Source organism: Neolamprologus brichardi, chromosome 3 (genome assembly GCF_056152115.1).
Source record: "Neolamprologus brichardi isolate AB-2024 chromosome 3, ASM5615211v1, whole genome shotgun sequence".
NCBI lineage: Eukaryota > Metazoa > Chordata > Actinopteri > Cichliformes > Cichlidae > Neolamprologus > Neolamprologus brichardi.
Genome location: NC_142106.1, coordinates 12,550,929 through 12,578,021, shown reverse-complemented (window position 1 = coordinate 12,578,021; position 27,093 = coordinate 12,550,929). Strand labels below are relative to the sequence as shown.

General features: G+C 38.8%; 3 protein-coding genes across 3 annotated transcripts in view; 2 read left to right on the top strand and 1 right to left on the bottom strand.

The window, feature by feature from the left end:
- Nucleotides 1-10,625, bottom strand: part of LOC118455958 (programmed cell death 1 ligand 1-like) — a 127,511-nt gene extending 116,886 nt beyond the window's left edge. The window contains exons 1-3 of the mRNA XM_087838739.1: nt 10,556-10,625; nt 9,408-9,746; nt 7,942-8,277 (exon numbers count right to left, since the gene is read on the bottom strand). Of these exons, the coding sequence (XP_087694865.1) occupies nt 7,942-8,277; nt 9,408-9,746; nt 10,556-10,625 (745 nt within the window). The remainder of the gene's footprint in view (nt 1-7,941; nt 8,278-9,407; nt 9,747-10,555) is intronic.
- The window catches only part of LOC148103525 (cell adhesion molecule CEACAM1-like), a 207,349-nt gene that overhangs the window by 72,561 nt on the left and 107,695 nt on the right, over nt 1-27,093 (top strand). The gene's annotated exons all lie outside the window — the stretch shown is intronic.
- On the top strand, nt 14,163-16,743 carry LOC148103527 (zinc finger BED domain-containing protein 4-like). Its single transcript, XM_087839493.1, has 4 exons — nt 14,163-14,706; nt 14,804-14,948; nt 15,028-15,259; nt 16,597-16,743. The coding sequence occupies exons 1-4, from the start codon at nt 14,163-14,165 to the stop codon at nt 16,741-16,743; spliced, it is 1,068 nt and encodes a 355-aa protein (XP_087695619.1).

The following is a 27,093-nucleotide window of genomic DNA, read 5'->3' as shown; positions in this document are numbered from 1 at the left end:
TTTGAAGACTACTTTTCACTTTTACTTGAGTAATAATATTTTAAAGTAATGCTACTCTTACTTGACTACAATTTTTGGGTACTCGACCCACCTCTGGTCACCACTCATGCATAATGGAACTTCCATGTGTATGGACATGTGCAGGTATATATATGTATGTATATGTATACATATGTATATTTAGTGTGTACATGTGTGTGTGTACATGTCTATAAATAGGAATAGTAATGGTACAATAGCTATATCAAGCTATATAGTTTATGTCTTCCATATTTCCAACCATATCCATAATCACATACTGTGTATGCTACCATTGTATATAGTGTAATATCTTACTTTTTTTCATTGATTGTACTTATTTGTATTTTTGTACCTGAGCTGAGGTGATGCAAAAATTTCCCCGTTGTGGGATCAATAAAGTCTTATCTTATCTTATCTTATTCAATGTCTTACCATTAATGGTAATTGGATATGGTTCTTGCAAAGGAATCCAACCTTAAACCTTTAAGACCCACCATAGAACCAAGTCCGCCAGAGCTTACTTTATATTTTTACATGCTGTAGTGCCATTTTGGGGAGCATTTCAAGTTGCTATTAGAGATGGACCGATCCGATATTACGTATCGGTATCGGTCCGATACTGACGTAAATTACTGGATCGGATATCGGGGAGAAATAAAAAATGTAATCCGATCCATTAAATATCAAAAAAGCACCTCACAAAGCTTGCGACACGGCGTAACTTGGCTCGTCGGAGCAGTGTCCTCACGTGATAGAGCGGCTGTGTGTATTTGTAGCCTCACCAGCATTTCATCTCCGAGGAAGTGACCCCAGCGAGAAGTAAAGCAAGTGTGTAAGTTCATCTCTGAATGTTTATAAATCATTCCCACATTAAGCTTAACAACTGATATATGGAGCGACTGCCTCTTCTCTCTTCCTCCCTCTCCTGTTGCTACTTCAATCATGAAACTGATCAATGATCAGCTGATCGGCTTTTCTGTCACGAGTCCGTCTCTCTTGTTTGTTTATCACCCACTTTGCGCCAGAAAGAGGAAACCAGCGGCTGAACAACAGCAGCACGTTTAAGCTTGATAAGCTGTTGTTAGAATTTATTTAATATTACTTTCTAGACCAGGATCATTTTCTAGTAGCTGACGGTTGGTAACTGTGCAGGGGCGGATCTAGCAAAGTTTAGCCAGGGGGGCCGATAAGGCATTAACAGGGAAAAGGGGGCACAAAGACATACCAAAGTTTTAAACTTATGTAAAATATATAGAAGTCCATTACTGTATATAGTAACTGTTAAGTCTAATATACATTAGTAAGCTATACTACTTTTGCAGTCTGCAATTCTGTTGAAGAAAGATGTTGAATCTATTTAATTATTCTTGAAAAATAATTTATTTCTGTGCATTTTTTTTCACACTGCATCAAATTAAAGTTGATTATGTCGATTAAGCATCATGAGGTGGAGGGTGGTTCCCTATTTTTTTTTTTTGCTGGGAGTTTGCAACCCTATTAGTTAGGTTGCTTAATATTTCTGCTAAGTACTCTTTAAAATACCAGAATAGGAAGGATTGAGTAGGTTTACGTTTATTAGATTGATCAGTATTTGCTGAACTATGAAATATTTTGGGTGCAGTGTATTTTTTAAATACAGGTATAACAGAATAGCTTTAGTGTTGTTGTTTATTTAAACTTGAATATGAACTTATACAAAATGCAGCAAGATATTAAAAAAATTGTTTTATTAATTAAAAAACACACTATATCTGATTCATATCGGTATCGGCAGATATCCAAATTTATCGTATCGGTATCGGACATAAAAAAGTGGTATCGTGCCATCTCTAGTTGCTATACATCAATAGAACTGTTATAGCCCAAATATTAATAATATTTATGCATTAAATCCATAGTAACCATATATATATATATATATATATATATATATATATATATATATAGATATATATATATATATATATATAGATATATATATATATAGATATATATATATTACAGCAGTGAGCTTGAACTCTTGATTCAAGTTGCATTTATTTAAATTAAAAAAAAATAGTGCTTTGTTGTGTATCTGAAGTACGAAAGCCAAACCAGTGCCACACCACTGAAGTTGCAGCATTTTTACGAATCAATTCTGGTTCATTTGTTTTATTCAATGATCCGCTTTTGCCCTTCTCATTCTCTGATGGCGCCATGTTTTTTCTGCCATGTGCGTATGAAAACAAAGGCACTGCGCATGCACTTTTTACCCATATTCTATCGCAATATTTCATTTTCTTATCGTTGCCCGACATTTATAGGACTACATCCTACCGTCCACGTATTACCGTGGACGGTAGGATATAGTCCAGCCCTATATCAGACTATTAATAATTATGATCACCATGTTCAGGAAAAGAACACGAACAAAGTTTGGATGTGTTTAACTGACTAAATCTTCCTTGAGTTCATGTCATCAGATTTATTCTACACAATGTTATAGCTTGAAGCTGCATCGTGTTGGGTTTTATTTTCAGTTCATTCAAAAAGAAATATTTAAAGATTGAATATTTCTGCCCTAAAGAAAAAAACAATACAATTAAAAAAACAACTAAAATGTAGTTAGTTGTCTGTTTATTCATCAAGGTTCAGATGTTTTTCAGCAGAGGAGGAAGAAACTTTAACTTTATTTGCAACATAATAAAGTTAAAGTGTTAAAGTTCATGCAGGCGATACAGTCTTGATTTTTGACTCAAGATGAGGTTTTGCTTACACTTTACCTTCTGCTTATCTTTCTCTAGAGTGTCAGTGGGAATATATATTTATGTGTATATATATATATATATATATATATATATATATATATATATATATATATATATATATATATATATATATATATATATATATATATATATATATATATATATATAATTGGGTTGTTTTCTGGGCATGAATCATCACCCCTGAAGTCAATCAATGCACCAGAACATTTTCTGAAGAAAGTAGAAAAATTAGAGTAATACAGTAGAAAAAACAGACAGGCAAAAAACAGTTATTTGTTCACCATAAGATAATGTTTATTAGTCCCACACGTGGGGAAATTTGTTATGTTATCTTATCTTAAAAAAAGGTGATTACCAAAGAGCTACTAGCCAAAGATAATTCATTGCTATCTTTCAAGACTTGTGTTGGCACTTGTATCAGTTCTCCTCTCTTCTGCAAATCCAAGAAATACCCCAAAAAATAGCAGCACCAACAATGGGCACAGCAGAAACTATCAGAACACTGAACAGCCCAGCAAAGTCAGCCGCCTTCCATTCATCCTCTGTGTGTCCTCCTGGCTGACCTGCAGGTGAAAAACAGGTGTGAGGTGTCAACTGTCATGTAGGTGATGAGCAAAGAACAGAATCCATTTCATCTTATAGTGCATTAGATTATATACATTTTTTTTAATCATTCAAAATGTATTCAGATGAACTGCTAGCTTAGTTTTTCATGATCTAAATAAGGCAGACTAACAGCAGTCATCCTCACTGGGTGTACCTGCGTAGAGCCTCATGCTAATGGTGTAATTAAGTTCAGTTCAGCAGTGGCAATGCTGAATGTATGGGCTCAAATTGTGGTCATGAATATTTTGTACTTAAATAAATAGTAAATAGGTTTTGTACTTGTAAATCAGGATTTGTATGTGTAAAAAGAATTTGTTGTGTGTGTAAAAAAGTTTTGTATGTGCAAAAAGAATTTGTGTGTTTGAAAAAAGATTTGTATGTGTAAAAAGAATCTGTGTGTGTGTAAAAAAGATTTGAATGTGGACTTAGCCAAAAATGCTGAAAGCGGGGTGGGAACTGTTTCACACTCTGAAGCCTCGCTATATCCGCCTTAGTGCAGCTGCCGTACCATACTGTGATGCAGTAAGTTAGCAGGCTCTCAATGGATGAGCGGTAGAAGGTCAGCAGCAAGTTGAAGTTCAGCTTGGAGTTCAGCTTGCTGCTATTGTGCCTTCTTGATGACCACTGAGATGTTGTCTGTCCAGGAAATGTCAGCAGAGATGAGGACAGCAAGGAACAGGAAGGTGAAGAACCTCTTCACACAGTCCCTGTTAATGTATAGGGGGGCTAAGTGTGTTCTGTGTTCAGTGCTAGGCTAGGTTGTTTTCTGAACACCAGGCTGCCAGCTTCAGGACTTCCTCTCTGTAGGATGCCTCATTTCCCTTTGAGATGAGTCCAACTACCATGGTGTCATCAGCAAACTAGATGATGGGATTGTTGTTGTGGGTTGAACTGCAGTCGTGGGTGTAGAGAGAATACAGGAGGTGGCTCAGCGCACACCGCCCTCTGGGGAGCCAGCTCAGCGCACACCACCCTGTGGGGAGCCGGCTCAGTACACAGCCCTGTGGGGAGCCGGTGCTCAGTGTGCGACTGGAAGAGAGATAAGGGGCCAAGTATTACAGTCTGGGGCCGGTTTGTGAGAAAGTCCTTTATCCAGGCACATGTGAGAGGGGTGAGGCCAAGAGTGACCAGTTTGGTGATGAGGATGTCTGGGATGATTGTATTAAGGGCTGAGCTGTAGTCCACGAAGAGCATTCGGACATAGCTCTGCAGCTATTCTACCTGACTCAGCACAGAGATCGATGATGTTTTCTTTGAAATGGTTTGCGAGGTAGGCAAACTGGTGGGGGTTGAATTCTGTGGGGAGGAACTTCTTGATGTGCTGAATGACTAGTCCCTTAAAGCATTTCATGATTACCGGCGTGAAGGACACAGGATGGTAATCATTCAGGCTGGTGACGGGAGACTTCTTTGGTACTGGGATGATTGTGGCTGATTTTAGACAGGATGGGATGGCTGCCTGATCCAGTGAGAGATTGAAGAGTCTGGTGAAGATGAGGGTGAGCTGGTGGGCACATGCTCTTTGCACCTTGATTCTGTATTCTGTCTGGACCGGCAGCCTTCCTGGGGTTCACTGCCAGGAAGAGACATTAGGTGGTCATACCCCTCCCCACCTCAGTCAGTCCGAGGTGGTCGGACTGACTGAGGTGGGGAGGGGTATGGCTCTATATCAGGCGTCCCCGATCCCAGTCCATGAGGTCCGGTGCCCCTGCAGGTTTTAGATCTCACCCTTGGTCAATACACCTGAATCAAATAATTAGCTCATTACCAGGCCTCTGGATTTATCAATTTAAATCAGCTGTGAGGGATCAATAACACATCTAAAACCTGCAGGGACACCGGCCCTCGTGGACTGGGATTGGGGACCCCTGCTCTATATGCATGCTTGATGTTTGAGTAAACATCGTTATTCCTCTCATTGTGTCTTCCTCCAATCCACTGATCACTTCTAATCACCAGGAACTGAAAGAAGTTGGCCTCAGCCTAAATTCGAGCTTCACTTAGGATTAGTCCCACAGTATCCCAATCTAGATTGCAGGACGACAGTGCTCACTATGGTTTGTTGTCAGAAACAGCAAACGATGCAGGGAGAAGAAACAGGGTGGAGGTAGAGAATTTGCCCTGCGGGTGCTCAGAAAGTAACCTGAAGCTAAACATCCTTAAAATGACACTTTGGATTCTAGCCAATCATTTTACCTTTCCAAGGATAGTAGGCAGGCCCAGGTACGTACGTTTTTTTAGAGCAGAGCTACAGATTCAAAATGCCCAAGGTGAAGCGGTCAAAAGTCTGGCTGTAATTCACAGCAAAAGATGCAAACTCAGCAGCCTGCAACAAGTGCTTTAAGGTGATACTGTGACACTGTGCAAAGGAGGTAACTCCTCGAATCTGATGAAACACATGGCGACGCATAGTAGCAGTTTTTTTTGTTTTTTTTTAAGCCGAGAAATGCACCGTATTTGATAGCTTGCTGCAAGACCTCACACCGAGCACATGCACTGTGGGTGTGGTGCCTATTATCGGACCTGGAGTTAGCAACATCCCCCAAGAACCCGAAGAGGAGAGTCCTGGCCTCTAGCCCTGCCAGTGTAGCAGAAGTGATGATGGATGATGATGGCAGCAGCAGCCGTTCTTCTCTGGGTAAGTAGCTTAATGTTGTTTGTGTGTAATTTACGTTGAGTAGGCTAACCACCTTAATAAATTAATGCATGTAAGGTGAACTAGCAAACACAGTTCCTAGTTACATGCAGCTGTCTTCTTGTTTGATAGCAGATACTCCCTTCACCCTGGCCAAAAAGGCTAAAATGACCAAAGAAAAAGTGGAAAACAGCTAAACATGAGAGGTTTTTGGACAAAGTTTGTGTTTTATACATTGTTTAACCACAGCTTCCAGCCAAGAGTGATACCATATATGCCCTATACCTGCAGAAAAGGCTAAAATTGTTATCTTTTTATGAAAAAACAGCTAAACATGAGAGGTTTTTGGACAAAGTTTGTGTTCTCCATTCTTTAACCCTTTAAGACCTACCATAGAACCAAGTCCGCCAGAGCTTATATTATATTTTTACATGCTCTAGAGCCATTTTTGGGAGCATTGTTGCTATACATCAATACAACCATTATAGCCCAGATTTTAATAATATGTATGCATTAAGTGCATAGTAATTACATAAATCGCAAAAAAGTGCAATAAACTACAAAAAAATTGAAAATCGTTTTTTGCTTTTTTAACATATATTTCTAGTTAGAGATATTTAAGAGGCTTATCCCTCAAAACTGTAAATACAAAAAAGTTGCACAAAAAAGTTTCCTACCACAGGAAATTTATTTTGAGTGTCTTCATAGTTTTATTTTTGAAATACACCAATTTTTATATACTGCAGGAAAAACAAAAATAAATATTATACTGCAAATTTGCAAAAAAGCAGCATATGCATCAAAATAAACTATTTCCAGCAGAGCAATATGAGTCCTAAGCATCCCAGAAACGACACAAAAAGTCATAAAGTCAAAGATAACTTTTAAAAACACCAGTATAGGCTCACGAGGCCCTGATGGTAAAATAAACTACATTTCAGCAAAAATGACGTCACTTCCGGTTCCGGGCAGGTCATGGCGGACATGCAAAAGTTCGCACTGACGTCTATTCTAACGTAGGAAGTGTTATGAACAGCCGATCGGATCGGCAAAGCGTGTTTCTGGAATATTGTTTTTGTTGCTGCAAGTGCTTTTTATGCAGTTTTTGCAAAGCTATATGTGGAAGGAAACTGTGACTTAGGACAAGCTGATGTCATAAGATGTAAGTAAAACTCCTCTGGTTTCATATGCAAAAAAATTATTGCGCTAGCTTACGTGGTTGCAGAGCTACCGGGATTTAAAAATAGTTACGCAAAACAGAGCGTGCCTGCTCCCACCGGCTTTAATGGGTTAAGCACTGGCACCGTTTCAAAAGTACCGGTTTGACACCGGTATTGGATAAAACCTAAACGATACCCATCCCTACTTATGATAAATAGAGGAATTTGTCTTTAGGTTTCTGTGCACCTACAACACACTCTGGTTAAAAAAAAAAAGTCCCAGCAGCAGCTGCACTTCCTCTGTGTCCTCATGGAGAATAGTCTGGATAACCTTCTACTGCTCCTCAGTAGAAAGCGTGTTCTACTACTGCATGGGTGTTTGGTATCACCAGGCCTCAAACTCCCGTACATTCATCTGAGTAGCAGTGAATGCGTAAAAATAAAGCTTTTATTAAAACGCTGAATGAAAAACTGCTTACCAACACACAAACCATTCACCATTTGACTAAAATAGAAGGTCCCCAGTGATCTTGAGTAAAGAGCCATTTGGGAACAGTAAGAGAGCCACCACTACTGCTAACTCTAGTACTGTTCAAACTGCTGTCAGACATTATCTACTGCACTCTGATCACATCACTCAGACCAGCTGCTTTCTACAAAGTCTCATCAACAACATCTTTAGAAACAAACATCAACAACCAGGAAGCAGCTTCACCTCTGATCACACACACACTCAACTCTACTCACTCACCTGGAGGATCAACAACACTCAGGTAGATGGTGCTAAACTTCCATGACCATGTTTCTCCCATGAGGACACGACACTCATATGTCCCAGCGTCATTAATCATCACATCCTTCAGAATCAAAGACACGTCTCCGTCCTTCATCTGTCTGTCCTGTAGATCCACGCGGTTCTTAAAAGATGGATGCTGGTTGTCTGGAACAAATAGCCCATTCTGATACAAAAGAAGAAGTTTTTCATCCACCAGGTCAGCTCTGATCCACTCTACAAGTCTGTTGTTGTTGTTTGGAGCTCGACATGTCAGAGTGACGTCCTGTCCAGACTCTGTGATGATTTTCTGGTCTGAAAGAGCAAACAACAGAGAACGGAGACAAACTGACACATCTGGATTTGAATCAATTAACTGAATCAATGCAAAATAATTCTATGGTCTTTCTTACTTTTTTTTTTTTTATATGTGAATAGAGATTACATTTAATGTCTAAATAAAGCTGAAAGTCCTGTTTCCATAAAAATTATTCCAGATTCAGATGCTAATCCTGGATAAGAATCCCTTCTATCACTTCATAAGCCTTTTGAAATATGTGAGAGAGCTGGATCCTCAGCAGCTCTGCGTGGGTGGAAAACAGGTATGAGTGTCTCTAATTTTTGTGTTCAAGCTGGTCCAGTAGTGTTTGTTGCTGGGTGTGTGTATCTGTGTGTTTCATATTATATAATCTCCCAGGGTGTACAGCAAAATCCATAAAATCTTAAAAGAAACTAGCTTTTTTCCTCTCTCTATGTTTTTGTTTTGATTTCTCTGTTTGATTGAGAAGTGATTTCAGTTTCATATGAGAGTTAGCATAGCTTTGGTCAGTTTAACCTGTCTAATATTGTCATGGTGTACAGCCCCGAGAGATGAGCAGACTTGTTTAAAAATAAAGCTTGAACTAAGTTCCTCACACCGCATTACTTTAATGTTCAAGTAGTTGAATGAATGAAAGAACTGCTCACGTGTACCTTTGCCTGGAAGAGAACTACCATCCAAAAGTCCTGGAAGAGGGTCCTGTTGTGAGTCAGGTACCTCTGCCGCAGCATCCGCTGTCTTGAATAAAACAGGAGCTATACCACGGCCTTCTGCAAATCAAACCAAAAGAAGAACATTTATTCTAAGACAAATGACTCCAGCCAAACAGAAAAGTGTTAATGAGGAGTTGCTAAGATCACAACAAGTGACTGTCAGACATGTTTCAATCATGGAGAACAAAAGATTTCAAGCTTGTCTGCTCAGGAGAACATGTCTGTTCTCCTGAGCAGCAGTAAATGCCTAAAAATAAGGATTTTATGAAAAGACTAAATCAAAAACTGCTTACCAACACAGATCATTCACTGCTAGGCTAAAATATAAGGCTCCTAGTGATACTGAATAAAGAGCTATTTAAGAGCAGTAAGGCAGCCGAGCAAAAAGAGCTGAAGATCCCAGAAAAACTCACTTGGAGGATCAACTCTCAGGTAGATGATGCTGATGAGCTTGAAATGTTTTCTGGTTCTCTGGATTACACGACACTTATATGTTCCACTATCAGCAGTCGTCACATCTTTCAGAATCAAAGACACATCTCCGTCCTTCATCTGTCTGTCCTGCAGATCCGCCCGGTTCTTAAAAGATGGATGCTGGTAATCTGGAACAAATTGCCCATTATCATTTAAAAGGACAAGATCTTCATCTTCCAGGTCAGCTCTGCTCCACCTTACAACTGTGATGTTGTCATTTGGAGCTCGACATGTCAGAGTGACGTCTTGTCCAGAAACAACTGTGATGATTTTCTGCTCTGAAACGGGAAACAACACAGAGCAGAGAAGTTAAAGGTTAGGCTTTCCACTTTCACCTCTGACCTCTGAGCATTGCTTAAGAGGTCCACACACACAGTTTCAATAATGTAATTCATTACAGAATTCATTCGCTGTATAATGCACAATAGTAATAAACACTAAACATGCAGGTGGTGGAGTCTCCCATACACTGCATGAAGTTAATATGCAGTAAACATTTGGTCAGATGTAGCTGAATCTTCGTGCAGCGTTAAGCCGTCTTTTTATTCTCATTATATGTCCTGCCATTAGGCCTTATTATTTGTAGTTGTAAAATTCTTTCCAGTCACCTGTATGCAGACGATATTAAATTGTACTTTTCTTTTAAACCATGTGAATTGGATAAATATCTGTTCTAACAGATTGTCTTAAGGCAATTAATGGTTGCATGACAACTTTCAGCAGGTGAGAGTTTAATTTTGCCTCCAGAGAGCTTCAAGCCCCAAATCAGAAAACATCTGGGTCCTTTTGTCATCCACAGTAAAAGCTGCAGCTCATAATCTCAGGAAAAATTGTGATTAATCTCTGTCTTTTGATGCTCATATCAAATATGTGACCCACTCTTGCTTTTTACTTCTACTTACTTAATATACTGACTCCTAAAACTAAAACATCTGGGTTACAGTGACAAGTTCACACAGGCTGTACCTAGCATCATGTTGCCTGCACACACACACACAGACAAAGTGCATTACTATAAAATGGTTTTCCTTTCTTACTCTTTATCTGTCATTGAAATCTTATTTAGTTCTTAACAAGTAAAACTCACCTGCAGAGGTAAGCAGGCAGAGGCTGACTAACAGCAATGTTGAGCAGAGTGATGCAGTCACAGCAAACATTTCCTGTAGCACCGATGAATTTAGTTTGTTCTAAATATCTGAGTCTGTTAGTATTTTAACTCAATAACGGAACCTGAGTTTAAACCCGAGAGACCCTACCTGAGATTAAATTTAAGGTTTAAATAAAGCTATACAGTCCTGAAGTCCAGTGTCCATAGAAATGATTCCAGATTCAGATACTAATGCTTGATAATAATCTCTTCTATCACTTTTTAAGACTTTTGAAATATGTGAGAGAACTGGATCATCAGCAGTTCTGTGTGATTGTTAAAGAGGTATGTGTCTCTCAGTTTTCTAGTCAAACTGGTCCAGTAGTGTTTGTTGCTGGGTGTGTGTGTTTCATGTTATGCAACCTCCTAGGGTGTACAGTAAGAGTACATTTATAAACTCTTAAAAAGAAACTAGCTTTTTTGTGGTGGTAGTGGGAACTGTTTTGCTCAGTAGGTGGTGGAGGTCATAGGAGGGAGGGAGGGTAGGCAGTTGGCAATGGTAGAGGATGTTTAAGTGAAGGTTTCCTGTGATTTAGAGCTTGGCTTTGGCAGGTAAGTAGGTTCATGGGTTGGGACAGCTCCTCACCCACACAGAGAGAGAGAGAGAGATTTTTTGATTTTTAAAAAATACATTAATTCTCATGAAATAATCGACATATTGCCACACCCGTTATACTGAAGTGTAACACAAAATCAATAAAAAGTTACATCAATACCTGCCCAAAAACTAGGTGCCCCTCCACCACACTACAGATTACCCCCTGTAACCCCAGACCTGAGAAAAAGTATGTATGTCTGAGGCTGCCTCATAGAAATTAAATTCTAGCAACAGCCTAGACTTCACCATGTTGACAAACACAGGGACTACCTCAGCAGTCAGCCCCCCTGTCACCTTTCTCTTCCTGCTCATATACACTGCCATTTTTGCCTGTCCTAACAAAAAATTAAGCATCTGGCATTTGTTCTTCCGAAGACGAGTAAATTGAAAACCACAAATGAAAATAGTCAGTGTAAAACCTTCCCCACATCTACTAAAGATAGCTTTTAGAAGCACAAACAGAGCCGAGAGGCGAACATTCAGAAAAACAATGAAACAGGGTCTCCCTCTGCTCACAGAATGGACCTTTGTTAATGCAGCGTTAATAACAGAAACAAAAGAGTTTACAGCAACAATGCCATGAAGAATTATCCACTGCAAATCTGCATGTTTTTTTGCAAGGGGAGGTTTATAAAGGGACCTCCATGCTGGCTTGATGTCAAGTGCTAAGGAGAGATGGGTACTCCACACCATGTCATTGCATCCATTCAGCTTGCCTTGATTGAGAGTTTTTACCAGCAGCCTATACAAAGAGGCCCCTTCCAGGGACACCCCCACAACATCCACATTATCCAATAAAAGACCAAAGCAGTTCTTAAAACCAGGAAACAGTCTGACGGAAGGATAAGGATCTAAATGATTTGGAAACAGAGTGCCATCACAATAACTTCCCAAAAGTGAACACTCAACTCCACCTAACTGGCATTTCCAGTGATCCAAAAGCTGACCAACAACTCAAGTACACCGTATCCCAAGCTGTGCAGCCATCCATCCGGAGCATCTAGCTGAGGTCCAGCCAGCTCCACCACCCTCTTCAGAGAAAAGACTTGTGCAGCGTGGAGCCGTCTGAATAAAGTAGTCCTCCCCCAGACAGGGCAATCCAGCAAGCTCCCAAACAGTACAGGTTCCTCCAGCAACCAGTACAGATAATCAGCCTGCTGCCGCCTCTCTTTCCTCAGCAGAGCCCATACAGAAAAAACACTCTTGTAAAAAGGAGGAAGAAGGGAAGAGTTCAGCTTGCTTGCATCCATCAGAAACAGAGATAAATCCAAACCCATATTACCAAGCTGCTGAAGAATACAGCACGATATCCTCCTCCATACTAGATCTTGGGGTCCTGTAAGCAGCCTCTGAATAAACTGAAAGCGAAAAGCTGCTCTTCTACTGGCCAAATGGACCAGACCTTGTCCGCCTTCCTCTCTAGGGAGAAAAAGGACACTTTGAGGAATCCAGTGCAGTTTTTCCCCCAAAAAAGTCCACCAGGATTCTTTGAATGTTAGACAAGAGGGTAACTGGGGGATCAACACAGGTCAACCGGTGCCACAAAACAGAAGAAACCAGATTATTGATAACAAGAACCCGACCTCTGTATGAAATGTTAGGTAAAAGCCACCTCCATTTTAAAAGCCGACCGTTGACTCTATCCACCACATTTTCCCAATTCTTCTGTAAAAAAGTGTCATTGCCTAAAGACACCCCTAAATACTTAAGCCCACCCTGTCTCCAGATTAAACCTCCAGCCAGACTGAGAAACTGATCAGAGAAACCAACAGGGGTTATCTGACAGTCCTTAATAGGGATGGGTACCGGTGTCTGGTGCCATTGTGGAACCGGTTCTGACATAAACAGTAGTAACCAGACCGAAAAGCAGCAGACATTTCGGTGCTTTTTTTCGGTGCTTTTTTTCCCTGAGAAATCTAGCCAATCACTTTACCTTTCCAAGGATAGTAGGCGGGCCCAGGTACTTACGTTTTTTTTTTTAGAGCAGAGCAAAAATGCCGAAGCGCTCAAGAGTGTGGCTGTACTTCACAGCAAAAGATATAAACTCAGCAGCCTTCAACAAATGCTTAAAGGTAATAATATGCAAAGGAGGTAACACCTGAAATCTTATGAAACACCTGGCGACGCGTAGCATTTTTTTAAAAGCCGAGAAATGCACCGCATTTGATAACTTGCAGCAAGACATCACACCGAGCACATCCACTGCGGGTGTGGTGCCTGTTAGCAACATCCAAGAACCCGAAGAGAAGAGTCCGGGCACCTAGCCCTGCCAGTGTAGCAAAAATGATAACTGATGATGATGATGGCAGCAGCACCCGTTCTTCTCTGGGTGAGTATCTCAATGTTGTTAGTGTGCAATTTAAGTTGAGTAAGCTAACCACGTTACTACATTAATGCATGTAAGGTGAACTAGCAAACACCGTCGTAGCGGCTGTCTTCTTGCTTGATGGCAGATACTCCCTTCACCCTGGCCAAAAAGGCTAAAATGACAAAAGAAAAAGTGGACGAAATTCATAGGGCAGTGACAAAATTTATAGTCTCCATCCATTTTCAACGGTGGAGTCACCATCATTCAGGTGAAAAATGTTGTATTACTCTGACTTAAAAAATAGACTGTATAATACTGTAAAGATTAATGTGTTCATAGCTGCTTAGCTTTGTAAGTCTTCTCTAAATGTGGAATTAGAAAAGACTTAAAAAAATTGGTGTAAATATGGAATTAGGTGTTTATAAGTAAACTATATTTGAATAAAAGGTGAGCTATATATTTTTATTTTTTATCTGGAAGAAAAAAATCTAATCAAAATTCAAATGTGTTTTCTGTTTATTCAGGGAGCTATATGTTTTATTTATTTTATCTGAAAAAAAGAATTAAATTTCAAGTCAAAAACACTTTCTTTTTATAAATTTGTTTTTTTTTGTTTTTTTGTTTTTTTTTAATTCAGGGAGATGTCCTCTGCCCTAAATCCAAGGTATCAGCCCCCATTCAGGGATGATCTATCCAACACACTTGTACCTGCTTGGTATTGCGTGGAGAAAAGCAACCTCATCCAGAATTTGGCACAGGTTAACAAGGTTGCTATCACCTGTGATGGATGGACCAGTATTGCTCAGGACCATTTCCTCACAGTGACTGTTCACTACATCTACAAAGGCAAAATGAAGCAGAATGTGCTTAGCACTGAAGCAGTTTATGAGTCACAAACAGGTCCAGTTGTCGCTAAAGAAATATCAAGCGTTGTGGAGCAATTTCATTTGGGAGGGAAAATAATTGCTGCCACTGTAGACAATGCCTGCAACATGGATGTTGCTTTAAAAAAATTGGACTTTTTAAAAGTGGGATGCTTTGCTCATACCCTCAACCTGGCCACACAAAAGGTGTATGACATTCCTGCAGTTTCCAGCTGGTGTGCCAAAATCCGTTCAGTTGTGGTGTGGCTCAAACGTTCATCCTTGAGCAAAACTGTGCTCAGAGAAAAGCAGCGACTCCTGAGTAAGTAGTGCATGCAGTTACATATCAAGAAGTATTGTTATTCATATGACCTTTTTTATAGTAATTTAAAATATGTTTGTGTCTATCTGTGCTTTAGATTTGCCAGAGCATAATGTAATTCTTGACGTTAAGATGCGCTGGAATTCTCTCTTCCTAATGGTGGAGAGATTTATGGAGCAGTTTGATGCAATCCAGGCAGCTGCTCTGGATCAACGGCTGAGGAAGCCTATAGAGAAGGACAAGTAAGTGAATGACATGAGCATCACTTGCAAGAGCTAAATAACGTCAGTTACCTTTAACATTGTGAATATTTTTCAACAGGCTAGAAAGGTTCACGCACACTGATTTAATCAAGGCAGAGGAGTTTGTTAAGTGCATGCAAGTCCTGTACACGTCAACCATGTGTGTGTCAAGTGACAAGTCCCCCACATGCAGCCAAATCATCCCCATCCTGGCCAAGCTGGAGGCACATTTCAGACGATGTGATGAAGACAGTGTTTTCACCTCTTCAATAAAAGAGAAAGTCTGGGGTAATCTGCAGAAAAGATATCAGGTATTTGCAGACAATATAAATGCACATGAAAAATAGGGTTACCTTTTTTCAGTATCCGCTCCTATGTTATATCTTGTTTTACTTAAAGGATGTGTTGTGGAAGTTTTCCACTTAAATAAAGCCTGCAGATGAGCGGTGAGCGGTAGCTAACATTCTTTAATCCAAACACACAAAGACAACATACAACCAAGCTTGATGGAGAGCCTACATGACCACGGGGCAGGGTTAGCAGAGTCTGTCTGAGCCTAGCTCTCAGTTATGGGGTCACCTTCTGACCCTACACACACACTCACTCACACACACACACACGCATACTTACACACACATACCTAAACATACACACAGACGGTACTCTTTGTTCACATGTGTTACTATGTTAATGAGCCTATGAATATTCATGTAACCACAATAAAGAGCAGTGTTATGAGGGAGCAGACGAGAGCGACTGGGGTCAAGGAACAGCGCTTGTCGTGGTTCTCTCCCTCATATACGAGTAACACAAAGAACTTTGGTGACTTGCGTCTTGCTTTTTGCTGTGTAGTAAAATTGTCTTGAACGTTCCAGCGAATAGGTTTATGCTACAAACCTATCACTCACTCTGTTTTAACTAGAAGTTGAAATTCATTACATTACAATGGTGCTGAAGCCAGATTTGATCAGAATAAATCTAAGGCTGTCAGCAGATGATCAGTGTTTAACTGCTGTCTGTCTTCAGTGTCTCACTCAGTACTTTATCATTAAAACAGAGTTGATGTGTTTTGCTGTTTGAAAAACTACAAACTCATGAACATGTGAGTCAGACTGGACTTCTGGATCATCATCTTTTCACCGGTTCCTGAATCAGCACAAACCCACCGAGTCTGAAAGCTCTCAGTGAACCTTTAGATGACTTTGATTCACAGTGGAAGTCGGCTGCCATCTACTGGTAATGCAGGTGTACTACGGGAGAGCTGCAGATTTATATCACAACAAGAAACTTGGAAATGATTTAAAAGTGTCCAAAATATAATATAAAAAAGTAATAATTAATTACATTAAAGTTGCTAATAATTTGAGGTATTATTGTTCTTTATCATTATATTCTTTATTTATTATGTGCTATTATTATTTTTTTTACCCCCTAAGCATACCTAAGATATAACTGGGGAAATATTATTCTGGTATTCACCATGACATCACACAGTACTTAAAATTACTTATGGTGTATCTCCTTTCAAGTAATGTACTTGTGATTTCAAATGAAATGCCTTGAAATTACATTCAATTACAGTGTAATTACACACTTAGTCACAAGCTTTTTTAAAAAAAAATATAAAATGTCCATGAATCACGCTCAGTCAGGAGTTCAATGCAAGATCTTGCCTCATGGGGAGGTTGCTATTGATCTGAAGGCAATTAGGACCACAGTCAAACAAACACTACTAGTAGAGAATGAACCAAAACATAATGACATCAAAGGCGTGGTTAAGGAGAAACACTTTTAGATCATGAAGTAGCCAGTCCCCAGACCTCACTGCTGTAGAAAATTTATGGAGGGAGCTGAACCATCAAAATGCCAAACAGCAGCAAAGAACCATAAGGCAGTAAAAGAGTTTCTGTAAAGACAAGTGGGCCAAAATCCCTTCTGAAATGTTCTCAAACCTACCAACTACAAGAAACGCCTCACCACTCTGATAGCCAACAACGGTTTTTCAATAGCACGTTCTGCTTGAAGAACAAATTCTTATTTCACTCGAATTTCTCACTGTAGATGAGCAAACTAACAAATTCACCAGGTGAACAAATAATTATTCCCCCAACGTTATGTGTATATAACTGTTTTTCTATACACATGAATGAGAGAATAGGAAGGAGAATGAACATTGTTACACTTTTTTTTTGGACAATTGGCAGACGTATCCACTAATATTATTAGAAGCATTAAGCATAGTACATAACTTTAATATTAACCAAAATAATTATAACAATAAAAATGATCATAATTGCCATAACAACAACAATAACAACATCAATATTGTTATTACACATAAAGCCACACCACCACAAACAATACTGAGAATAATATGGGTCCAGAACAGCCATTCGTTGAATTAATAACATTTAAACGAAATTAATAAATCTATACACTGATATCTAAATTACACAGGTGCTGGGATGAGCACAAAGTATTAAGATGCAGTTAGTGGAAAGAAACCTGTGTCTACATCTGCATTCATATGCCTGTGTTTGTGAGCTTATACCGTCAAATGACAGCTGAACATTAAAAAAAATGTAATCAGTGCAAAGGTATACACATTAGTGTAGTGGTTAACGCCTTTGCCTCATAGCAAAAAAAGTCCTGGTTTTAAGTCCAGCTACTGACTGATGCTTTTTTGTGGGGGGTCTGCAAGGTTCTCTCTAGGCTTCAGTGACATGAATGTTTGTCCGGCTGTGTTTGGCCTGAAACAGACTGGTGACCTGTCCATAGTCTACCCTGCCTATTGCACTGTGGCATTTGGGTCATTCTCTAGTAACAATATCTTGATGATACATTTTTAAATAAGAACGAGAAAAAGAAAAGAAAAAGAGAAATAAATAACTTGTTTGTGAATTTATCTTGTCAGGCTTAAAATTCCTCCAATAACCTTTGCTGCTCAGAGATGGATGATACTCTGTTCTGTAATTTTTAAAAAAAGTGATGTTTTGCATTAACACAGTTACACAATTGCATTACAAGCATGAATAGTTTGCATTTTATTTGTAGTTATTTGGTTTATTTTTCTTTTTTGGTTTCATTAATAGGTTCTGTTGTAGATCCTGTTTACACTATATATGGGTATCATTGAAAGGCATTTCATACAATTTCAGTACTATGCAGATGATACTCAGCTTTATCCATGAAGCCAAATAAAATCAATTCAGTTCAATTCGATTTTATTTATCTAGCGTCAATTTACAGCAACATTAAGGCGCTTCACATTTTCAGGTAAAGAGCCTATAATAGTGACTGCTCAACACAGTTTACAAATTTGTCAAGCTTACAAAGTGATGAACAGACATAAATATAACAGACAGACATGATGATACAATTCAGTTTGGTTTATAAACAGCTCTTCCCATCGTTCCTCATCTATCCTTTCTTTCATGAAAAAGTCAGGTTTTCTTTTGCTTTTGTTCTTAAAAGCTCTTTCCTCACCATCCCCTCCTCTTTCAGAATCAGTTTGTAAAATGCCAGGGATAATACGTAATACGTCATTTTACTGTCCAAGCAATTTGATGTTTTTTTACAGCATTTCCCACATCTAAAATAAGACATGAAAGATGCTACAACAATGACAGTCAAGAGCAAAATGTAGCCATACCTCTGAAAAAGAAACAAAATATTTTTATGACATATTAATATTACAGGTTAAAACACATGATGTGTAAAAAGAAAGAAAAACACTGACCTTGGACTCGTTGTTCAGTGATGTGTAATCGCTCCTCAAAAGTGAGCTTCCACTTGTCTTTGCAAGGCAACAGTGCCTCTTGGGTTCTGTTAGAGAGATTTCTCAGACAGCAGACATATGCAGCCCACAGTAAACTAACTAAAAATTTCTTTGAAAAGTGATGGATGAAAGAATAGAAAAATCTGGGGCATTTGCCAGACATGTAAATGCTGCAATCAAGCACTTGTGATCTGCAAGTGCATTCAAAGTTACTGCTAAACAAAATTGTGGTGATAAAAATCACAATAATAACCATGTAGGCACGTCGTTTTCCAGAAGCAAAATTTGTGATTAAGGTCTGCATTGCCAATCTTATCTGCTGTATCCTGCTTATACTCTCTGAAAAGAAGAATTAAGAGGGGATTGAACATTTCCTGTTTTCCTTTTACCTTCTTTCTTGTTCAGCCCCACCAAATATTTATGAGGCTGAGAAAGCCTGACACGACATGACAAGAAGTTCTTTCAAACACTCAGAACTGGCAGAACTCAGAAGTGGTGTCTGAGCAGGGATGTCATTCTTTAAAGCAAAAGAAATACTAAATTATCCTAAAATCCATGAATTACGTTTTCTACTCTAATTTTGTTGTATTATTTTGAATTAAAATTTTAATAAAACATTTTGCATTAAATGCTAAAAAAATGCACACAGTTGACTCAGTTTAATGAAGGGATCTTGGAACACAAAGGTGGTTTTCTTAGCTTTATTTGTTTGCTAAGGCATCTTACAGACTTCATCTTTAAAAAGTTACTAAAAATATTTTTAAATGTTATTGGTGTGCTGTATTTAGTGAGAAAACTTTAACAAATTAAAAAAAAAAACAATAATTTTTCTTTCAGTGCTCTTTTACCCTGACTAAAAGCTCAAGATTTGTGTTGGTATATGTTTACATTTCTGTCATAAATGCTTTCAGGCTGCTCTCTTTCCCGGTATGTCATTTAGTGCAGCTCTACCAAAACTGCCGTCATGGCTCATTTACATTTGAGGTTTCCTTTGCGTACCTTGACCTGAGTGGGATCCAAACTTGTTGTTTGTCAGTGAACAATGTGACTGTTGTTAAGAAATTTGTTTTAACCTAAACAACTTTTTCTAAATTTAACTAAAACCTGGTGCCAAATCCTTCCAGAGATAAAAAAAAAAAAAAAAAAATGAAATATAGAACCGTTTGCATGTGCATGTAAACCATGGTCTCTTTGTTGTTAAGCCTAACACATATGCACAATGTGTGTATATAGTTATTTTTCCATCATTTTTGTGACCATCATTCTAACTAACTAAACAACTTTAACGTTGTGTGAGAAACAGGAACAATAAAAAGCCCCACTTGTAGCTTCATAATAAACAAAACATTAGTAAATGGAACTCTTTCACTTTCCTTTTTATTGAATGGTTACTGGAAAACATCTGAGCTTTGTACGATTCCACTATTGTTGTTTCTACATGTTCCCTTATCATACACATATTTCTGTTTTTCATGGTGAGTGACAGTAAAGTATTTAACAGAAAAAAACAAAACAAATAAGCATGGCATTTGAAACCAAAACCCCTGCAGAAAAGATCCAACATTTTTAAGCACAACAACAAATAAAAACATTTGATGTTTTACATCACTTTTCCTCAAAGTAGCCACCCTTTGCTTTGTTGACTGCACTGCACACCCTTGGTCTTCTCTCAATGAGTTTGATGATGTAGTCACCTGAAATGGCTTTCCCGTCACAGGTGTGCCTTGTCAGGGTTCATTGGTGGAATTTCTTGCCATCCTAATGGGGTTGGGATCATCAGTTGTGCTCCCAAAAGGTTGATTCTGTTCATCTGGACGTAGCGTTTTCAGAGGGAGAACCGTTTCATTAACAGCAACTCAGATTAGAGCGCAGATAAATGTCACACAGAGTTCCAGTAGCAGACACATCTCTACATCAGCTGTTCAGAGGAGACTGTGTGAATCAGGCCTTTATGGTCAAATAGCTGCTAAGAAATCACTACTAAGAAAAGAAACAGACAGCAGAGATTTGTTTGGTCCAGAAAACACAAGGAATGGACATTAGACCAGTGGAAATCTGTGCTTTGATCTGATGAATCCAAATTTGGGATCTTTGGTTCCACCTGCCATGTCTTTATGCGATGCAAAAAGCTGAAAGGATGCTCTCTACATGCATTGTTCCCACCATGAAGCATGAAGGAGGAGGTGTGATGTGGGGGTGCTTTGTTGGTGACACTGTTGGGGATTTATTCAAAATTGAAGGCACACAGAGCCAGCATGTCTACCACAGCATCCTGCAGCGACATGTTATCCCATCCAGTTTGTGTTTAGTTGGACCATCATTTTTTTTTATTCCAACAGGACAATGACCCCAAACACACCTCCAGGGTGTGTGAGGGCTATTTGACCAAGATGAGAGTGATGGAGTGCTTCACCTGTCCTCCACGGTCACCTGATATAAACCCCACAGAGTGAAGGCAACAGGGCCAGCAAGTGCTCAACATCTCTGGGAACTCCTTCAGGACTGTTGGAAAACCATTTCCGGTGACTCACCGAGAGAATGCCAAGAGTGTGCAAAACAGTAATTAAAGCAAAGCGTAGCTATTTTCAAGATTGTAAAATATTAAAAATGGTTAGTTGCTGGGAGTCCCTTCTCCAATTGTAGAGTGTCACCAAGAGATGGCGCTTTCTTCACAACAACTTTGTCTTGGATATTTACTTATACAAGTAACTAGTGCTTGCTCATTGATGGCTTATCTGACTGTTGTTAGTTTCTAAGGTAGGTGAGTTTTGTTGTGATTTGGTACTATATATATATATATATATATTAAACTGAGTTTAAGAAAAATTAAGGGAATTTCACATTTTTTAACAGCGTTCATTTTTAAATATTTTCAGCTGTTTAAAGATAAGAACATAAACCATTCAGACATTTTGGAGTGGCTATAATGTCACTATGGATACAGTGAGTGTTTTTGTTTTTGTTTTCTTAAAAAAACAGTTTCATGAGCTAAGATTAAACATAATGGTAACTTTCACTAAATTACAATAATAAAAGAAGAAATCCTAAAAATGAGCTCTATAGAGTAACCACTGTGGTCTGAGGACACATCCACAATTTTTATTCTTGAGTATCAAATTATTCCACTGAATGTTACTAGTGCGCCCAGCTGTCATCAGTGGCAGTCCTAGCCTGTTTGGCGCCCTGGGCGAACACTCCCTCTGGCGCCCCCAGTGACCGTGACTATGGCGAGGAAAACGAACGACCTGACAATGACACATCGAAAACAGAGGACTTAAATACATGGGAGGTGATTAGGGGAAGAGGAAACACACAAGGGCAACAGCTGACATACAGGAACCTAAAGACAGGACAGGGGAGAGTAAAACTAAGCACATGAACACAGAACACAAGACCTTTTTTCAAAATAAAACAGGAAACACACCGACTGAATGCTACACATGCAAACTTAACACAGGCTGGGGGACACAGAACATAGGAACGTGAAACGTGGAACAGGGGAGTACAATGGACACAAAACACTAGGGATAATCATAAAAAGAACCCCAAAATAAACAAGTCCACAGAATAATAATAAACTTAAACATAAACACGGAGTCCACAGAACATGACAAATAAAGTATTCTGATTCTGATTGATTGTTTTGACCTGCCATTATCCAATGACACATCTGCTTACCTGTATCTTTTGCTCATTTCTCCAACTCCTCTTTTCTCTTTTTTCTAAACTGAGCACCTGATGGCTTTTAACTTTTCTTGTCCATCTTGGTTGTAATTTTGCACTCCAGTATGAACACCCACCCCCCAACCTGAGAATCACCACAACATAACCTAACACACCTACACCTTAGTTCACAGATTCGCTTTGTCTAAGGTTTATTTCTGAGATTTCACACAACCCAGGATTCAAATCATGAATACATAATGGGCTTGGATTTACAACATTATGAATGAAATGTGCTCTATTTGGAAGCAGCCGCCCCCTCCCCTTTCGATGGGTTGTGTGTGAGACTTTAAATCATCAAAATGTACATTATAGATTTTAAATTGTTATTGATCCCTTTACCCCGAGTCCTAAAGTGTATATATTTTTTTTTACTCTTCTTATATATATTGTTTGTTTACTTGCACTGCTGTAACTGGAGCCTCGTCGTCTCGTCTCTCTATATACTGGACTGTATGTAGCGGAGATGACAATAAAGTTTACTTTGACTTCAGCAACGAGCAGGCGCACCGAGGGCTCTCGCGCTCACTTTGACGTATAGAATTTTGAAAAAACCATCGGTGCAAATTATAAGTCTGTATTATAATGTCTGGGGTTTTCGTGTTTGCTTGGTGTGTTTTTATTTTGTTTTATTTTTGGAGTTGGTTATTAGATGCCATCCTCAGTGTGCGCTGGCATGACGTCAGGGCAGCATGAGTAGGGGCAATTTTTTTTCTTTTTTTTTTTTTTGCTGATGTCCGTGATGCCGCCCCCCACCACAATGCCCGTATCAAAAAACCGCTACTGCATGTCCTTTTGTGCATAAGCGCTAGAAGTCGCTTAATTTCAAAACATGGTTTGGTCATGAAAACGTGCTGGAATAGCTGGTTTAGAGATACTTTTTCTTTTTTTTCTTTGGGGGACAGTCTGGTTTTTTAACTTCTTTTTACTTTCTTGTGAAACTACTTAATTCTTTTGTAAAAATCCACCAATCTATATCAGAAAAGGCACAAAAACAAAAAAGGCACACCGAGCAAGAGGGCGGGGATTAATTTTTTTCTTCCAACCGACACTGTAAATGAGAAAACATCACATCACTGAGAGGAACGATGAAGGAAACATCTCTGCAATGTCTGCTCTGTAAGTAAAAGACCTCTTTAAATTACGTAAAGTTTATTTTTACAGACTTTTTGGTTGCTGATTGATGACAGATGAAAGAAAATGACATAAACAGTGAAACAGAATTGAAAGCAAGTTTAAAAAATAAAGAAGACCAATTTCAGCTGTAAAGAGAAGTTTGCGCATCTTACACAAAAAAAAAAAAAAAACAGGATGTGAAAAACTGAATTCAGCATTTTAGTGATTTCAAAAATGCTATTACTTGTGATGTCTTTTCAAGAGTACATACAACAAGTCTTAAGGATGAAAACAAAGTAGTAAAAATCTTGCTTGTTTAACAACAATCCAAAAACTCCTCTCTCCCCAGATTAAGATAACAGTGTTATGTTCTGCGTGATTTTGCTCAAAAGCAGAAAAAATTAAATGTCTACAGATAACATCAGCAGCATCCACTAATAATACATTAATATCAAAATAATAATCTGTACCAAACTGTATGTTACACTGTTCTTTCTACACAAGACTATAATCACCAATCTCTGACACATTGTTATAGAAATAATTAAAGTTAAAGGTTTCATCTTATCCTGTAAATTAAACATGTTTTATGTAGAGTTTATTTCTATCAGTGTTCTGTGTTTAAGTCTGTAGATGTGATTCATGTCTGACTGCAGTCATCACATTTCACAAATCACAAGTTTCACATTTTGACATGAGGCATGCAGCAGACTTTGTAATCAAAACTTACACCACAGAATCTCTTCTCTTTATCAGACACAGCAGTACAGAAGAAAATATGAATCATCACTTGATTGACTGACAAATTGATGCAGAATTGATGTGTTTGTGAAAACTCAAACCAACCTTTCCTTTCCTTTTCCTCTTTAGTTCTGATCTCAGTGCTGAGCTGCACAACAAACCAAGGTCAGTAACCTTCTTCTGTCACAGTTTAAACCTGATAAATGCTCACTGATATGACCTGATTGGGTTCATGTTGCACAATGGAAAGTACAACAGATCATCAGTTTTGCATTGTAACCCTCACAGCTCGTCTGACTGTGAGTCCCAGCAGCTCTCACTTCTTTGAATATGACTCTGTGACTCTGAGCTGTGAGGAGGACGACAGCTCTGCTGGATGGACTCTGAGGAGAAACACAAGCAGACAACAGAGGACTCAGTGTGGAGATGGGTGGGGAAGATGGTCTGGTTCTTCATGTAGCATCAGCTACATCGACCCACTGGACAGTGGAGTTTACTGGTGTGAGTCCAGAGAGGGTCCCATCAGTAACATGGTTCACCTGACAGTCACTGGTAAGCTGAGTGTGTGGAGTTAGTGTTGATGAAGCTGTGTGTAAATGGATGAAATGCTGTAGTTTGTCTCTGTGTTGAGGTGGATCAGTGATCCTGCAGAGTCCCGTCCTCCCTGTGATGGAGGGAGATGACGTCACTCTGCTCTGTAAAACAAAGACCACTCCCTCCAACCTCCCAGCTGCTTTCTATAAAGATGGCGTCTTCATTGGGAATAGGCCTACAGGTCACGTGACCATCCAGCATGTTTCCAGGTCTGATGAAGGCCTCTACAAGTGTGACATCAGTGGTCATGGAGAGTCTCCATCCAGCTGGATCACTGTCACAGGTGACACATTCACCTGTCTGTGTTTCTGCAGCTTTCAACATTCACAATGTGACGACAACTTAATGACTGTGTTTGCTTTATTTTAGGGGAACACACCACCACACCTCCACCTACATCCACCTCTCCTCCTGGTTCCACCGTGTCTCTCAATCACTCTTTTCTCTTGTCCTCACTGTGTCAGTTATTAGTTCAGTCTGTGTTCTGGTTCTTGTGGTGTTACTGGTTCTGCTGGTGAGACTACAAGTTCAAAGGAAAACTGAAAGTGAGTCTGAGCCGTTTCTCTTTCAGGTTTAGTTTCTCCGAGTAAAGTTCTGTAAATTATTTTAACGTCATATTCACAAATTATTTAAACAGTTTCCTGCTGTGATTATGAAACAGTGAAATTACTTTGCTGTTCATTCTGTTTTTTTTATCTGACAGGGGAGGAGTTGGAGATGATGACATCACGTACAGCAAAGCCTCAATTATCAACAACAGCCAATCAGAGGAAGCAGAGGTAGTTTTTAATGTGCTGTGTGTTGAGGGTTCATGTTGATATTCAAAGGAAATATAAAAAAATGGTTAAATGAACTCACGAATTAATTAATTTTGACAGTTTATGATCCCGAGCAACATAAATCAGATGCCGAATTTCCACTTTAAGAGCTTTTACCATGAAAATACACGCACACACAGATCATCTTACTTCCTGTTGCCTACACTGGTTTATTTTTTATTCTTTACACGGTGAAGATTATTTGAGTTTGTCCATCCTCAGTTTCTTCCTTTAAATCTAACCTCTCTTCCTCTCCTGTTCTGGTTTTTCTGAGTGAAGAAACGGTCCAGTGTTTTCTGTTTGTATTGTTATTCCTTGATTTCATGTGTCATTGTGAGTCTCTTGGTTTTGGTGTCTGTCTTAAGTATTCCTAGCTCCTTAGCTTTTTAGTTTTTACTGACTTCTAGTTCTTAGGTTTTGGTTCCATGTGTGTACATTGTTGTGTGAGTTCTTGTGCCGTGTTTACCCTCGTGCCGTTATATTTATCTGCCCCCAGCTCCTCTGTGCACTAGTCTTAATAGTCAGTAGAGATGGGAATCACCATACATCCCACGATACGATATTATCACAATACTTAACGCACGATACGATATTATTGCAATTTTTAAAAATATTTTGCGATATTCAGATTATGTACATAAAGGTAAACTTTATCAATATTCATTTTATCTAATATCAAAGTCTCACACTCAGTCTTTCTCTCATTTCAGTTTTATTGTTGACAAACTGAACGGTTTGTATTACAGTCTAGTCCAACTTAACTGAATCAACCATCTGGTACAATTATAGCTATTCTGAACTATGCAGTTTATGAAAACTATGCAGCCTCTTCAGCAACTGAAGAATTTGAAAGTAAATTAAAACAAAATATAATTTTACATTAAATAAAAAAGTTTTAAACTTAATTAAAATAAAACATGTCTTAAATTAAAATAAGTAAACTGTCATGTTTATTGCTGCCAAAAAAAAAGTTAAACACATTTGGACAGTGAAGGAATGTCAGGATTCTTGCTCAGAAAAAGGATCAACATGCTCTGAAGTCAGAGCACAAAAACCTTTTTTGTAACAAAATATCGATTTCTGCTGTCCCTGTATCGATACATTATTAGCAAACAAAAACAACAGCTGAACCTTTAGCTACAACACACTGTGAGACAAACTGTTTGTGTGTTTGATGATCTTTGAGATCTTTGAGCGTTGAACGTTTGTTGAAACGTTACATTTGAAAGAACTTGTCATTTAAAAGATCCTCTTCAGTCACTTCAGCCAGAAGCTGAAATATCAACCACAACTTATGGGCAGTTTGGTACAGATTATTATTTTGATTTTGGATTTTATGTATTAATAATGAATGGTGCTGATGTTGTCTGTAAAC